Consider the following 17,033-nt stretch of genomic DNA (forward strand, 5'->3'; position numbering starts at 1 on the left):
AGTAAGACGGCCTCTAAACCCAAGAAGCAAGCCTGGAGTGCTCGGCGCCCTTCTTCCAAGCAGGAAGATAAACCTGCGGCCTGATGGGACGGGCCTCCCTCTGGGGGACCTCAGAGTGGGAGGCCGACTTCTTCTATTTGCCCAGTGCTGGCACAATACCACCACGGATGCCTGGGTTCGAGAAGTGGTCTCCCAGGGGTACGCCCTGTCTTTTCGGCACAGACCACCCCACCAGTTTTTCTGCACAAGTCCTTCTCAGGACAAGACCAAGGCGTTACAGGTTCAGGAGGCTATAGAGTCCTTGCTGAAAGCAGGGGTCATTGTTCCCGTTCCTGTATCACAACGAGGGACGGGGTATTATTCATCTCTGTTTCTGGTGCAGAAACCCAATGGTTCTCATCGCCCTATCCTCAACTTGAAGTCTCTGAACAAATTCCTCAGAGTTCCCAAGTTCAGGATGGAAACGTTACGTTCCATCATTCTGGCGATGGAACCGGGGGATTACATGGTGTCCCTGGACATCCAGGACGCCTACCTCCATGTTCCGATAGCATCTTCACACCAGCGGTATCTGAGGTTCGCTATCCTTCAACACCACTATCAGTTCCGGGCGCTACCCTTTGGTCTCTCCACGGCACCGAGGGTGTTCACGAAGATTATGGCGGTCATGGCCGCCCATCTTCGGAACCAGAATGTACGGCTGCTGCCGTACCTGGACGACCTCCTGTTGCTGGCGAGCTCCCCGGAGGTACTGCTTCAACATCTCCACCTGACGATCGCTTGCCTGCAAGCACACGGGTGGTTGATAAATTGGAAAAAGTCCTCCCTGATTCCATCACAGCGGATGGTTCATTTGGGATCCCTGCTGGATTCGCGTCAGCAAAGGATCTTCCTGACTCCGGAGAAGGTCGCCTCCCTACAGCTGCGGATACGCAGTTGCCTGAGCCGTTGCCGCCTGTCGGTCCATTGGGCTATGAGAGTTCTGGGGTCCATGGTGTCGACATTCGACATGGTGGAATTTGCCCAGTTCCATTCCCGGCCCCTGCAGGGGCTGATTCTATCAGAATGGAACGGGTTACCTCACCGGATCCGCTCTCAGGTGCTGGTGTTGTCTCCGGACGTTCGGCTATCTTTGGCTTGGTGGCTTCAGACAGCTCATCTGGTCGAGGGCCGCCCATTTTGGATCCCGGACTGGGTCCTGCTCACGACGGATGCCAGTCTCCGGGGTTGGGGGGCAGTGACCGGCTCTTTGTCGCTTCAGGGTCGTTGGTCAGCGGAAGAAGCACTTCTCCCCATCAACATCCTGGAACTGCGGGCAGTATACAGGGCCCTGCAGTCGTCCGGCCCCGCTCTTCACGGAAGAGCGGTACAGGTGCAGTCCGACAACGCCACCACGGTGGCGTATATCAATCACCAAGGCGGAACTCGCAGTCAGGCAGCGATGTCGGAGGTGTCTCGTATCCTGACTTGGGCGGAGGGTCACATTCCAGCGATCTCGGCGGTCTTCATCCCCGGAGTCCTCAATTGGGAGGCGGACTTCCTCAGCCGTCACGACGTGCATGCCGGGGAATGGTCGCTTCACCCAGAGGTGTTTCAGCTACTCGTGGACAGGTGGGGACTGCCGGAGCTGGACTTGATGGCCTCCCGTCACAATCACAAGTTGCCCGTTTACGGGTCAAGGACAAGAGACGCAGGTGCAAGTCTGGTGGACGCGCTGTCGGTGAAATGGACGTTTCACCTGGCGTATCTGTTTCCTAAGATATCCCTGCTTCCTCGGGTTCTGCGGAAATTCAAGCAGGACGGCGGCATGCTCGTGCTGGTAGCTCCGGCGTGGCCCAGACGTCCTTGGTACTCCGATCTCAGGAGCCTCTCCATCGACGCTCCGTACCTTCTTCCTCAGCGTCGGGACCTGTTGTCTCAGGGGCCCTGCCTTTACCCGGATCTGGGTCGGCTGTCTTTGACGGCGTGGCTCTTGAGACAGCCGTCTTGAGGTCTCGGGGCTTCTCCAGTTCGGTTATTGGTACCATGCTCAGGGCACGCAAGCCTGCTTCAGCACGGATTTATCACAGAGTGTGGCACACTTACTTTCAGTGGTGTGAGTCCAGACATTATGATCCTCAGGTGTTCCGAGTTTCTAGGATCTTGGAATTTCTTCAGTCAGGATTGGATCTCGGCTTACGCCTTGCATCTCTGAAGGTTCATGTGTCCGCCTTGTCCGTGTGGTTTCAACGGCGGATTGCAATACTACCAGACGTTCACACCTTTTTCCAAGGTGTTCTCAGGATCCAGCCTCCCTTTGTGCCTCCTGTGGCTCCTTGGGACTTGGCGGTGGTGCTACGGGTCCTGCAGGGTCCTCCGTTTGAGCCTCTTGAGGCGGTGGAGCTCAAGTGGCTGACATTTAAGACGGTTTTTCTCCTGGCAATTGCTTCGGCCAGGAGGGTGTCTGAATTGGGGGCGCTTTCCTGTTGCCCTCCTTTCCTGATTTTTCACCAGGACAGAGCGGTGCTCTGCACTCGTCCTGAGTTTTTGCCCAAAGTGGTCTCGAAGTTCCATATTAATCAGGAACTTGTTGTGCCAGCTTTTCAGTCCCCTGATCTTTCAGCTGGTGAGACTTCCTTAGATGTGGTCCGGGCGCTTAGAATTTATGTAGACCGGACGGCTTCGGTTAGGAAGTCTGATTCCTTGTTTATCCTCTTTGGTTTTCACAAGAGGGGTTGGCCTGCCAACAAACAAACGTTAGCCCGTTGGCTTCGTTCCGTTATTTGTGAGGCTTATGCACAGGAGGGCTTACCTGTGCCAGCCTCTGTTAAGGCTCATTCCACTCGTTCTGTGGGTCCCTCTTGGGCTGCTAGACGTGGCGCTTCTGCTGTTCAGCTGTGTAAGGCGGCCACTTTGTCTTCAATTCAAACGTTTTTGAGGTTCTATGCGTTTGACACCTTTGCCTCTCAGGATGCATCCTTTGGGCGCCGGGTACTCCTTTCAGCACAGGAGCGTCCCCGCCCTTAGTTGTACTGCTTTGGGACATCCCCAAGGTCAACCCTGTGGACCCCCTATGGACCCTGAAGTAGAAAACAAGAGATATGGTAAGAACTTACCTTTGTTATCTCTGTTTCTACGAAGTCCATAGGGTCCACAGGGCGCCCGCCCTGACGCACCTGGCTTCAAATGGGCTGTGTGGCTGGTCACCGGTTTTCCGTCTCCCATTTCTGTGAGTATGGTTTCTTGTGTGTTCCAGTCTTCCTTCTCTCTGTTTAGTTTCCTCCTCCGGCCTTGGCTGCTTACCAACTGAGGTGCTGTGGCCGGGGGCGGGGTATAGAGGAGGACGGACCCAAGTGCATCCTGGGAGCAGCTAAAGCTTTAACTGCGTGGTGCCCATGGATCCAGATCCAGCTATACCCCAAGGTCAACCCTGTGGACCCTATGGACTTCGTAGAAACAGAGATAACAAAGGTAAGTTCTTACCATATCTCTTGTTTTCTCGTCTGACACGCCAACGTCCATCCGTTCGATGAAGCAAAAAACGTGACTCATCGAAGAAGGCGACCCTTCGCCAATCAGCGGAGGTCCAATTCTGATAAAGGAGTGAAAATGGAAGCCTTTTTTCGTGGATGCACCCTTCATTAGCAAAGGTGCAGTGACCATCCGTTGGCTTCGGAGCCCCATACGCAGCTAGGTTTGTTGAACTGTTGTTTTAGACATACGTCTGGTGGCCCCCAGGTTCATTTTGATGCTGAGCTGCTCCACTGTAGCATGTCGGTCGGCACTCGTGCACCTTCGTAGCCGATGTTCACCTCTCACATCAATGGCACGTGGTGCTCTGCAGTTTCCACGTCGGTTATTCACAATGGCGCCATTTGCCCAGTCACGATACACCTTCACCACAGCGGCACACGAACAATTCACAAACTGCGCCGTTTCAGAAATACTGCCGCCCTAGGCCCGAAAGCCAATAATCATCCCTTTTTGCAACTTGGATAAATCGCTCCTTTTACCCATAACAGCAATGAGTGATATGTGTGCAGATGGCTTATCGCACACCTTATATACCCACCAAGCCAGCGCACGGCACGTGACCTACTTCATGGGCTACGCGCTGTCGACGTCAAATGTAGGAGGTGGTCATAATAATGTGACTCGACTGAGTTTAAGTACCTTAAAGTTTTTAGATTGAGAATTGGTCGAAAGTAACCATCTGGTTTCTGGAATTATTCCCCAACTCCTCTGATCTACTGGCACTTGGAAAATAACCACGGCAGAGAAAAAGTTTGAATGGCCTCTCACAAGTTCACCGGAAACACCCGGTAATGAAAAACTACTGGGTGAAGCTCTGAGAAGATCTGATATACCCCTGCTACATGATACCCTTCACCCAGGAATCTGAAGTTGAACTGATCCCAGTAAGGAAGCAGCCAGGCTCCCACTATGGAAGTCACTGAGTGAGTTGATGTCCAGTCATGTGGGCAGGCTCTCTTTCTGAGGGCTTCAACCCTGGAATCTTGAAGTACCAATCCTATTTTCCGCCAGGCTACTGTACACAGGAGGCAAGACCATTCCTCTATCTGGAAAAGGGGCCGTAACCGGGAACTCTGTGTCTTGGAAATGCCAACAGGTTGGTAAAAACTCTTCCCACCGGTCTCCGGACTTTCATTTTATCCAGATCTTGTTCAAATTAGAGCTCAGCCAACAAGGGTTACTCCTGCAAAGTCTTTTTAGACTCTGCATCAACCTCTCTTGAAAACAGAGTTCAACGAGCAGAAACCGCCAACACTGAAAACACAGGACGTATTTATTGTGGCCACAAATCAAAATTCTATGTACACATACATCTATACTTGGGGCGTGAGTCGGGCCCGCTATAATGTGGGCCACAGAGCTTTTGGTCATTTATTGCTCTTAATGATGGGCCTCCCTTTACGTAATATCTAAGGCCTCTGATAATTTACAGCATTGCTTGTTAATGTCGTCTTACTTTCAAACTCAACTTAATCTATCAACGCGACCTCTCTCAGTGTGATAATTGGGAACCACGCTTCTATTATGCAATAAAAAGGCTTTTACTTGCACGGCTGCTCTTACTACACATAGAAAATGAACAAAATGCAGTCATTTCAGGTTTTCAGAACGAAACTTCACTATCTTTATTGTTTTTTTTTGACATTTTCAATGCCGGGGCGAAGGTTAAATAATTATTTACATATTTGTGCAATAGCAGTCATTTGTATGAACTTCACGACTGGGATTTACATCAAGCAAAGTGCTTTCGCAACACAGTGAGGTGAGTGAGGTCAATGGCTGGGGAGGCACACAGTGCTGGGAGCCCGTCTCACCTCCTACTCACTGTAACTCTCCCCTCACTACCCTAAGCTTCAGTATCCATTGATTCTCCTACCTGTATCACTGTGTCTTCTCTTGTTGCTGCTGACCTAGTTCTGATCTCTAAACACTGCAGGGCACTTCCTGGTCACATGACACATCCAAGGTGTCCATCAGTGCTAAAGGCACGCCCCCCATACTCAGAGCCATGCCTCTATTAGCTCTCTTTCTGTGCAGCTTACTGCCCGTGGTGTGGCCCCGCCCTCAGCTCTGCAAGCAGTGCCTGACTATACAGAAGCGAGGCTGAGCTGTTGCTGCCTCCTCTCCCTGCAGTCCCAGGGAGCTCCACAAAGCTGGTGAGTGTTCCTAGTAGGATGGTTTAGAAGTATACAATACATTGATGTAGGTAAAAAGATGGACACACAAACATATAGTACACTTCAAAAATAAATAAAACAAAGAATAAATGGATGCGTATTGCTGACCTGAGTTGAAAATCAGAGTCCGTCTCTGTCTGATCATCTGCTGGTCCTCTAGTTGGAGCTGCTGGTTTCCTTCGCTGTAACGTGGAAGTGGTCATCGGTGTCCCTCTGCGATCGCAATCATCCGAGACTGTGCTGGAGTCTTCTAAACCATCTATCCAAAGACAGTGAGAACGCCAGCAGTGAGGCTACTACAGCTTTCAGTGTTACAGGAAGAGGGCAATCATTAGGAATACAAATTGGCCTTTCACGTGCAGAGGTGACGCGAAGACACCCATCAAAGCTGCCACAACTCATTTAGGTCAGAAAGTATAGAGGAGAGATTTATCTAGATCCCCATCTTTGGATGCATAAAATACAGCGGTCAGAATGTGTGACCAGCGTATGAGGCTTCACATCTGGACTGACATAATGGGATTTTGAGATAGGGTGTTAGTGGCATCTAGTCATCTGCACATCCCTGTGTAAAACAATGACATTATTATATTACATACATCAACTTCTTTGTCTTTCAAACCTTTTCCATTTTCCTCCCCCCTGTTCATTCGTCTCCTCTTCATGGGCGAGGCCTGGGGCAGCGCAGGCTTTCTCCTTTCCTTTCGCCTACGTGTGCTGGCACGGTTTGGGGTGGTATTGGCAGACTCGCTGTCTGTACTGAGTGACTTCTTGTATGCGTGTAGGGGCGCCCACATTTCGTTATCTTCCTCCTCATATTCGTGCTGAGGGGGTACGCACTGCCTACAGGTGTCATCCAGGTAATGCAGGCTGGGAAAGGTGCGAGATTTGCAGTGTTAGACCACTGACTTACATAACATGCTGACGGTGTGCAATTACACCTTAGCTGTGAGCAGCCCCGTACACTCCCCTCCCCCCCAGTACACTAGATATGCTCTCTTTTGTCATATTTATGTTCTGAGTCCTAGTGCTTTGTCATAGCGCAATCCCTGTACTTCTACTGACATGTCGGTATGGCTGGGACCCTCTCTTTCCTATTGTATTACATCACCCGGGTGAGTGTGGCCACAGGGTGAGAACATAGGGGTCTGGCAATACGGATTCATTGCTTACAATTCATCCCCGGAGGTACAATGAAAACTATTTTTTTTTTTAATTTAATATTATTCTTATCCTGCAATATCATCTTTCAGGTATAAATGTCCCATGTTTAACCTGCTTCGTTTTCCGATATGGGGAGTCACCCTATCCTGGAACTGCCATGTCTACTCACAGTGCTGCTTTATCTCCCTATATGGGGTCATCCTATCCTGGAACTGCCATGTCTACTCACAGTGCTGCTTTGTCTTCCTATATGGGGGTCACCCTATCCTGGAACTCCCATGTCTACTCACAGAGCTGCTTTATCTCCCTATATGGGGGTCACCCTATCCTGGAGCTGCCATGTCTACTCACAGAGCTGTTTTATCTCCCTATATGGGGTCACCCTATCCTGGAACTGCCATGTCTACTCACAGTGCTCCTTTGTCTTCCTATATGGGGGTCACCCTATCCTGGAACTGCCATGTCTACTCACAGTGCTGCTTTATCTCCCTATATGGGGGTCACCCTATCCTGGAACTGCCATGTCTACTCACAGTGCTGCTTTATCTCCCTATATGGGGGTCACCCTATCCTGGAACTGCCATGTCTACTCACAGTGCTGCTTTATCTCCCTATATGGGGTCACCCTATGCTGGTACTGCCATGTCTACTCACAGTGCTGCTTTATCTTCCTATATGGGGGTCACCCTATCCTGGTACTGCCATGTCTACTCACAGTGCTGCTTTGTCTTCCTATATGGGGGTCACCCTATCCTGGAACTGCCATGTCTACTCACAGTGCTGCTTTATCTTCCTATATGGGGTCACCCTATCCTGGAACTGCCATGTCTACTCACCGTGCTGCTTTGTCTTCCTATATGGGGGTCACCCTATCCTGGAACTGCCATGTCTACTCACAGTGCTGCTTTGTCTTCCTATATGGGGGTCACCCTATCCTGGTACTGCCATGTCTACTCACAGTGCTGCTTTATCTCCCTATATGGGGGTCACCCTATCCTGGTACTGCCATGTCTACTCACAGTGCTGCTTTATCTCCCTATATGAGGGTCACCCTATCCTGGAACTGCCATATCTACTCACAGTCCTGCTTTGTCTTCCTATATGGGGGTCACCCTATCCTGGTACTGCCATGTCTACTCACAGTGCTGCTTTATCTCCCTATATGGGGTCACCCTATCCTGGAACTGCCATGTCTACTCACCGTGCTGCTTTGTCTTCCTATATGGGGGTCACCCTATCCTGGAACTGCCATGTCTACTCACAGTGCTGCTTTGTCTTCCTATATGGGGGTCACCCTATCCTGGTACTGCCATGTCTACTCACAGTGCTGCTTTATCTCCCTATATGGGGGTCACCCTATCCTGGTACTGCCATGTCTACTCACAGTGCTGCTTTATCTCCCTATATGAGGGTCACCCTATCCTGGAACTGCCATATCTACTCACAGTCCTGCTTTGTCTTCCTATATGGGGGTCACCCTATCCTGGTACTGCCATGTCTACTCACAGTGCTGCTTTATCTTCCTATATGGGGTCACCCTATCCTGGAACTGCCATGTCTACTCACAGTGCTGCTTTATCTCCCTATATGAGGGTCACCCTATCCTGGAACTGCCATATCTACTCACAGTCCTGCTTTGTCTTCCTATATGGGGGTCACCCTATCCTGGTACTGCCATGTCTACTCACAGTGCTGCTTTATCTTCCTATATGGGGGTCACCCTATCCTGGAACTGCCATGTCTACTCACAGTGCTGCTTTGTCTTCCTATATGGGGGTCACCCTATCCTGGAACTCCCATGTCTACTCACAGTGCTGCTTTATCTTCCTATATGGGGTCACCCTATCCTGGTACTGCCATGTCTACTCACAGTGCTGCTTTATCTTCCTATATGGGGTCACCCTATCCTGGAACTGCCATGTCTACTCACAGTGCTGCTTTATCTCCCTATATGAGGGTCACCCTATCCTGGAACTGCCATATCTACTCACAGTCCTGCTTTGTCTTCCTATATGGGGGTCACCCTATCCTGGTACTGCCATGTCTACTCACAGTGCTGCTTTATCTTCCTATATGGGGGTCACCCTATCCTGGAACTGCCATGTCTACTCACAGTGCTGCTTTGTCTTCCTATATGGGGGTCACCCTATCCTGGAACTCCCATGTCTACTCACAGTGCTGCTTTGTCCTGTTTCAGAAGTTTGGGTGAGAATTCGCTCAGCACGTCTAGAAACAGCAGGTTCTGGGAAGACCACTCACCGCCCGGGGGAGCACGCAGGGAGAATTTAATACCCTCTCTAGAAAAAAAATAAAAACAAACAAACAGATCACAGTCATGTAATGTGCTGGATCGGAGTTAGAGGCAGCAATGTATGAGCGGGGGGAAGAGGTGCAACCACAGAATTTAATGACAGACACATTCGGCAGACATTTTATACAATGAAGAGTCGCACTGCATGTAGCTGTGTATCGTGGGGCTGCACCAAATGCAGATTATATTACAAAAAAAAGATTCTGCAATAGCCAAACGGTATAGGAAGCCTAATTTACATATTACAAGTAGGGAGGAGGGGCCTAATATCTTCTCTATAAAAGTGTAGTTCTCTCTCATATTAGTGAGCAGGGCATAATACATATCAGAATATAGTTTTGGTTGGTTAGGCAGCGTTTTAAGAAGAATCAGATCCTGGATTTGGTGCATCCCTGAAGATCTTAACTATGGAAAGCTCCTTTTTAAGAAGTTTTGGATGACAATGTTTCACCAAACCCATATAACGGAAGAGTTTACTGTAACACATATGGTTTCACCGCCCCAGGAATGGAGGATTGGACGCAGGCAAATTTTTTTGAAAATCCATTTTAACCAAGGTTGTCAAACAGCAGAGCAGTTAATGGATCTGCCACTTACGTCATCAATTTGGGGTATTCAAACCAACTGTCCCTCAAGACCCGGAGTTGTGCAGCCTTGTTGTAGGAGCTGGGCCTCTAGGATAAGGGAGAACCAGGGGCGGTGTATAAGGCAGTGATCTGTATGCGTGTGCGCGTGTCGGACCCGCGGCTCTTACTTGTGCAGGAGAATAAAGTCCGGACGGTTTCTCAGCTGGTTCGGCCCAAACAGGAGAGAAAACCGTTTTGCCAGATCGCGTATCTCTAGGAACGGGTGCGAAAAGCGACAGTCGGCAGAGGGGTCCAACAGGCTGAGACCGGAGAACATCTGCATAAAAAGGGACACGTGGCCACATTTACAGCAGGCGAGGAGACACTGACGACAAGCACTCAGAGAGAATGGAGCATCCTACGTTGGAGAGTTATATCAAGAGATTACGGATATAGGGCCTGAGTCAGCACGGATCGCAGCTGCGTAATCGCACGCCATGAATCTGCAAAAATACGCTGCCACCTCCCAGCCAGCATAGAGATGCCCACTGCTGCCTTCTCATATCTGTAACACCTCGCAGTCCTGCGTATACATCGGTAACATCGGCCGTCACGCACAATTACAGCAGCTCTGATCTGTCTCAGAATTTGCAAGTCGCGCCGCACGCAGGCTGTGTATGCAATTGCAGTGGCTAATTTATGCACGCCCATGTAACAGCGTTCAAACAGACAGGCACGCCTGCGTTTCTCCGACCACTCCCCCGTCACCACCCCCCAAAAACGCTCACGGCCTGTCGCTCATTCTGCAGTAGATTCCACAGTGCGACCGTAAACGCAGTGCGATTGCCACGCACGTGCAGTGCGGTGCACACACAGTCGGACCGATCTGCGTACACGGTTGCAATTGCGATCCGTGCTCAAACAGGCCCATAGTATTCTTCTATACGGATTCCGTAGCCTATTGCTTTCTCTTATCTTTATATCATATTCAATTTTATACTTTGCACTCTTACATGTTTTTGTAATATTTCATAATGGCAGATGTATTTTGATCGTGGACGCTGGGGTACAGATGGACCTTGGTGCACTGAGCCCAGCATCTAATGCCGCCTCCCCTAGATTATCGGAGGCCTTTGGAACGTGTCCTGCTCAGGGCAGGGGTCTGTCTGACCTACAAACCTACCAACAGCTACTCGGGCTCCTTTTCCTCTGATTTGTAAACCCGTGCAAACCTATTTCCCCAGATTATTTATAGATTTAATTATTTTTTATCAATTTGGGCTACTATGGGTTATAAAAATTAATTAACCTTTTATTTCTTACTTAGACTACAATGCATAGAGAAAAAAAAAAAGTAATTAGATTTTTATTTGGATTTGATAAAGTGACAAACAAGGATTTAGGCAGTTGTTTATGTATTTAAACTTCATTTTAAAATTGTTTGAGTTGTTCCATGTAGTTTTACGCTCGTGGTATAATGGGCAGGTACTGTAAATTAAATTGGGAACTCTGATGTGGGATATAGTTGACCAATGGCTGCTTGTTGGATGGGGGGGTAAGAGTGGAGAGAGGTGCTTGCTGGCATAAATTTTTAGCAAAATTTTTTCATGACACAGTGTAACATTTGTGGTCTGGGGGAGGTAACTGTCAATCACTTGCAAGTCTCCACTGTACTCCTGTAACAGACAGTTTCTGCCATCCCGCCACATCATCGGTAATTTACAATGATTCAAAACCACCCCTGGCGAGCGCCGCAAGTAATATTTCTCAATGGCTTAGTGTTAAGCGTGTCTCAGAGCCACATTAGAAGCTGTATTCAATTAGAAGCCAAAAGTCCGTTTCCGCGATACTTTTTCACCGATGGCGACATTTTCACCGATTTTCATTTATCCCCGTATTCAATTTCAGCGAAAAAAAGTGCAGAATTGGGGTTTTGGGGTGCAGAAACCACCCTGTACCCTTTTGTACACCTCCCTTGACGCAAATTGTGTAAAAAGACACAAAAAAATACACAAAAGGACACCCCAAAAAATGCACTTCGAAAAAATGGGAAAAAAAAATCAAAGTGAGAGTACAAATTAAAAACTAGCTATTCTTCACCCCTTGCTCAAAGTCGCTAAATAGCAACTATTGAGATCATTTAAAAACCCAAAATACCTTTAGCAGGGCAATTCGGGGGTACCCATAGTGATCCCCCATGTCAGTGCATCTTTTGGGGGTGTGCCAGGCTGATTTCCCCAAAACTGACAGAACATTTCGCCCATTTCAGTTTCGCCGGGTGGTGTTTTCGCCGATTTGGAATTGAATAAGTGGATGAGCGGGGACCAGCGTGATACTTTTTCGCAACAGACTTTTTGCTTCTGATTGAATATGGCCCTAAAAAGGGGAAACGGGTGAAAAATTAGAGTTATGGTAAGAACCTACATTGGTTAACTCTTTTTCTTCGAAGTCCATAGGGTCAACAGGGAGACCTTGGGGTGTAGGTTGGATCTGGATCCCGGGCACCATGCAGTTAAAGCTTTAGCTCCCAGGATCCACTGGTCCATCCTCCCTATACCCCGCCCCCGAGCCAGAGGCACCTCAGTTGGTAAGTAGCCAAAGGTCGGAGAATGTGATTTGCCATCCTGAGGGCCCTGTACATGGCCCGAAGTTCCAATATGTTGATGGGCAGGGCTGTTTCGACTGCTGTCCAACGGCCCTGAAATGAGCGCGGACCGGTCACTGCGCCCCAGCCACGGAGACTGGCGTTCGTCGTGAGGAGTACCCAGTCCGGGTTCCAAAAGAGCCGACCGTTGGCGAGATGAGGTGTCAGTAGCCACCAAGACAGAGACAGAGCACCATCGTCTGAGCCTTGATCCGGTGGGTTAAGCCGTTCCATCTGGAAGGATCAGCCCTTGCAGGGGCCTTGAATGAAACTGTGCATATTCCACCATGTCGAATGTGGACACCATTGACCATAGAACCTGCATCGCCGAGTGTATTCCAGAAAGGTTCCAAAATGAACCATCCTTTGTGATGGAATTAGATAGGACTTTTTCCATTTGATTAGCCACCCATGCGCTTGTAGTCAAGCGATCGTCAGGCGCAGGTGGTGTTGAAGCACCTCTGGAGAACCCGCCAGCAGGAGGAGGTCGTCCAGGTACTGTATGGCAGGAGTCGTATACCCTGACTCTGCAGATGGGCTGCAATGACAGCCATAACTTTTGTAAAGAGCCTTGCAGCTGTGGATAAGACAAAGGGCAGAGCCCGATACTGGAAGTGTTGGTGCAGAATAGCAAACCGTAGATAACGCTGGTGGGAAGACGTTATGGGGATATGCGGGTAAGCATCCTGAATGTCCAGGGATACCATGTAATCCCCAGGTTGCATAGCCAGTATGATGGAACGCAAAGTTTCCATCCTGAACTTGGGCACCCTGAGGAACTTGTGCGGAGATTTGAGGTTGAGGATAGGCCGATGAGACCTATTCGGCTTCTGAACCAGAAACAGAGTAGAATAATAACCAGTCCCTCGTTGAGATAGTGGAACTGGTACAACTACCCCTACTTTCAGCAAGGACTCTATGGCTTCCTGGATCTTCAAGGCCTTGTTCTTGTCAGAAGGAGGGCTCATACAGAAAAAACTAGTGGGGAGGTCTGTGCCGGAATGAGAGGGCGTACCCCTGAGAGACCACTTATTTTACTCAAGCATCTTTGGTGGTTTGACACCAACACTGGGCGAACTGAAGAAGTTGGCCTCCCACTCTGGGATCCCCCAGAGGGAGGCCCGTCCCATCAGGCTGAGGGTTTGTCCTCTGACTTGGAAGCAGGGCGTCTTGCGCTCCAGGCCTGTTCCTTAGGCTTGGTGGTTGTTTTGGTCACTGATTGTCTAGGAAAAGACTGTCCTTTGGGTTTTCCCTGAGAACGAAAGGACCGAAAGGAAGAGGTTCTAGCCTTGGAAGGTGCAGATGCTGATGGCAGAACTGCTGACTTAGATTTTGCCAGTGTGTCTACAATATGTCCAGGCCTGGGCCAAACAATATCTCCCCAGTGTAGGGCAAGACCTCCAGGCCCTTTTTAGAGTTAGCATCCGCCCTCCAGGAGCGCAGCCATAGGGTGCGGCGAGCAGACACTACCACGGACGAGACTCTGGAGGTCAGTAGACTGGCATCATAAGAAGCCTCACCAATATAAGCAGCCGCATCTCTAATGTGGCCCACCAAAGACCTCTGAGTCACAGGAACCTCCTCGGGTAAAGTGTCCTCCAGAACATTTGCCCAACTTTCTATCGCCTAGCCACCCATGAGATAGCCATGGACAGACGGACAACCGCTCCGGAGAGAGAGTAAATCGATTTCAGGCACGTCTCCACCTTCCTATCCGTAGAATCCTTCAAGGAAGAAATGGAAGGCATGGGTAGCGTGGCACTTTTAATCAAAAGAGTTACATGAGAATCCACCGCCGGAGGTGATTCCCAATTCTTACAGTGCCCCTCAGGGAATGGATAGCATGAGGACAAACGCTTTTGTGGCTGATACCTCTTACCAGGTGCTTACCAAGCCTCCGCCATGTGGTCTACCAGCTGGTCAGAGAGAAAAACTGCCAAAGTGACCTTTACCTGTTTAAACTGAGGGTATTTGGATTTAGGGGCAGGTTCGTCATCTACTATATCTAGTATGGATCGGACCGCCCGCACCAAAGCTGTAACATTAATTCTTGATTTAGGCTCCACCTCCAGCGTAGGGTAATCAGATGCATCATCCACTTCCCCATCATCCGACAACACCTCTGTGTCTGATAGTTGAATAGCCTTGGATGACAATAACAAGAGATATGGTAAGAACTTACCTTTGTTATCTCTGTTTCTACGAAGTCCATAGGGTCCACAGGGTTGACCTTGGGGTATAGCTGGATCTGGATCCATGGGCACCACGCAGTTAAAGCTTTGCTGCTCCCAGGATGCACTTGGGTCCGTCCTCCTCTATACCCCGCCCCGGCCACAGGCACCTCAGTTGGTAAGCAGCTAAGGCCGGAGGAGGAGACTAAACAGAGAGAAGGAAGACTGGAACACACAAGAAACCATACTCACAGAAATGGGAGACGGAAAACCGGTGACCAGCCACACAGCCCATTTGAAGCCAGGTGCGTCAGGGCGGGCGCCCTGTGGACCCTATGGACTTCGTAGAAACAGAGATAACAAAGGTAAGTTCTTACCATATATCTTGTTTTCTACTTCAGGGTCCATAGGGGGTCCACAGGGTTGACCTTGGGGATGTCCCAAAGCAGTACAACTAAGGGCGGGGACGCTCCTGTGCTGAAAGGAGTACCCGGCGCCCGAAGGATGCATCCTGAGAGGCGAAGGTGTCAAACGCATAGAACCTCAAAAACGTTTGAATTGAAGACCAAATGACCGCCTTACACAGCTGAACAGCGGAGGCGCCACGTCTAGCAGCCCAAGAGGGACCCACAGAACGAGTGGAATGAGCCTTAACAGAGGCTGGCACAGGTAAACCCTCCTGTGCATAAGCCTCACAAATAACGGAACGAAGCCAACGGGCTAACGTTTGCTTGTTGGCAGGCCAACCCCTCTTGTGAAAACCGAAGAGGACAAACAAAGAATCCGACTTCCTAACCGAAGCAGTCCGATCCACATAGATTCTAAGTGCCCGGACTACATCTAAGGAAGCCTCACCAGCTGAAAGATCAGGCGACTGAAAAGCTGGCACAACAAGTTCCTGATTAATGTGGAACTTCGAGACCACTTTGGGCAAAAACTCAGGACGAGTGCGGAGCACCGCTCTGTCCTGATGAAAAATCAGAAAAGGAGGGCGACAGGAAAGCGCCCCCAACTCTGACACCCTCCTGGCAGAAGCAATTGCTAGGAGAAAAACGGTCTTGAACGTCAGCCACTTGCTGCAAGACCCGTAGCACCACCGCCAAGTCCCAAGGAGCCACAGGAGGCACGAAGGGAGGCTGTATCCTGAGAACACCCTGGAAAAAGGTGTGAACATCCGGTAGTGTAGCAATCCGTCGCTGAAACCACACGGACAATGCAGACACATGAACCTTCAGAGAGGCCAGGCGTAAGCCGAGGTCCAAACCTGATTGAAGGAACTCCAAGATTCTGGAAACCCGGAACACCTGAGGATCATAGTTTCTGGATTCACACCACTGAAAGTAAGTGCGCCACACCCTGTGGTAAATCCGTGCGGAGGCAGGCTTGCGTGCCCTAAGCATGGTACCAATGACTGAACTGGAGAAACCCCTAGACCTCAAGACGGCTGTCTCAAGAGCCACGCCGTCAAAGACAGCCGACCCAGATCCGGGTAAAGGCAGGGCCCTTGAGACAACAGGTCCCGACGCTGAGGAAGAAGGTACGGAGCGTCGATGTAGAGACACCTCAGATCGGAGTACCAAGGACGTCTGGGCCACGCCGGAGCAACCAGCACGAGCGTGCCGCCGTCCTGCTGGAATTTCCGCAGAACCCGAGGAAGTAAGGATATCGGAGGAAACAGATACGCCAGGTGAAACGTCCATTTCACCGACAGCGCGTCTACCAGACTGGCGCCTGCGTCTCCTGTCCTTGACCCGTAAACGGGCAACTTGTGATTGTGACGGGAGGCCATCAAGTCCAGCTCCGGCAGCACCCACCTGTCCACGAGTAGCTGAAACACCTCTGGGTGAAGCGACCATTCCCCGGGATGCACGTCTTGACGGCTGAGGAAGTCCGCCTCCCAATTGAGGACCCCGGGAATGAAGACTGCCGAGATCGCTGGAATGTGACACTCCGCCCAAGCAAGGATGCGAGACACCTCCGACATTGCTGCCCGACTTCGAGTTCCTCCTTGGTGGTTGATATACGCCACCGTGGTGGCGTTGTCGGACTGCACCTGAACCGCCCGTCCGTAAAGAGCGGGACCGGACGACTGCAGGGCCCGATAAACCGCCCGCAGTTCCAGAATGTTGATGGGAAGAAGAGCTTCTTCCGCAGACCAACGACCCTGAAGTGACAACGAGCCGGTCACTGCCCCCCAACCCCGAAGACTGGCATCCGTCGTGAGCAGGACCCAGTCCGGGATCCAAAAGGGACGCCCCTCGACCAGATGAGCTGTCTGAAGCCACCAAGCCAAAGACTGCCGAACCTCCGGGGACAACACCAGCAACTGAGAGCGGATCCGGTGAGGTAACCCGTTCCATTCCGATAGAATCAGCCCCTAGAGAGGCGGGAATGGAACTGGGCAAATTCCACCATGTCGAATGTTGACACCATGGAGCCCAAAACCCTCATAGCCGAATGGACCGACAGGTGGCAACTGCTCAGGCA

At 50.3% G+C, this 17,033-nt stretch overlaps 1 protein-coding gene across 4 annotated transcripts in view; it reads right to left on the reverse strand.

Moving 5' to 3' along the window:
- Positions 1 to 17,033, reverse strand: part of STAG3 (STAG3 cohesin complex component) — a 183,949-nt gene that overhangs the window by 20,078 nt on the left and 146,838 nt on the right. For all 4 annotated transcript variants that reach the window (XM_088446139.1, XM_088446141.1, XM_088446137.1 and 1 more), the window contains 4 exons: positions 9,920 to 10,068; positions 9,029 to 9,151; positions 6,313 to 6,560; positions 5,799 to 5,949 (listed from right to left, as the gene is read on the reverse strand). In XM_088446139.1, coding sequence (XP_088302265.1) covers positions 5,799 to 5,949; positions 6,313 to 6,560; positions 9,029 to 9,151; positions 9,920 to 10,068 — 671 coding nt within the window. The remainder of the gene's footprint in view (positions 1 to 5,798; positions 5,950 to 6,312; positions 6,561 to 9,028; positions 9,152 to 9,919; positions 10,069 to 17,033) is intronic.

Source organism: Taudactylus pleione, unplaced genomic scaffold (genome assembly GCF_031769625.1).
Source record: "Taudactylus pleione unplaced genomic scaffold, aTauple2 ptg000393l, whole genome shotgun sequence".
NCBI lineage: Eukaryota > Metazoa > Chordata > Amphibia > Anura > Myobatrachidae > Taudactylus > Taudactylus pleione.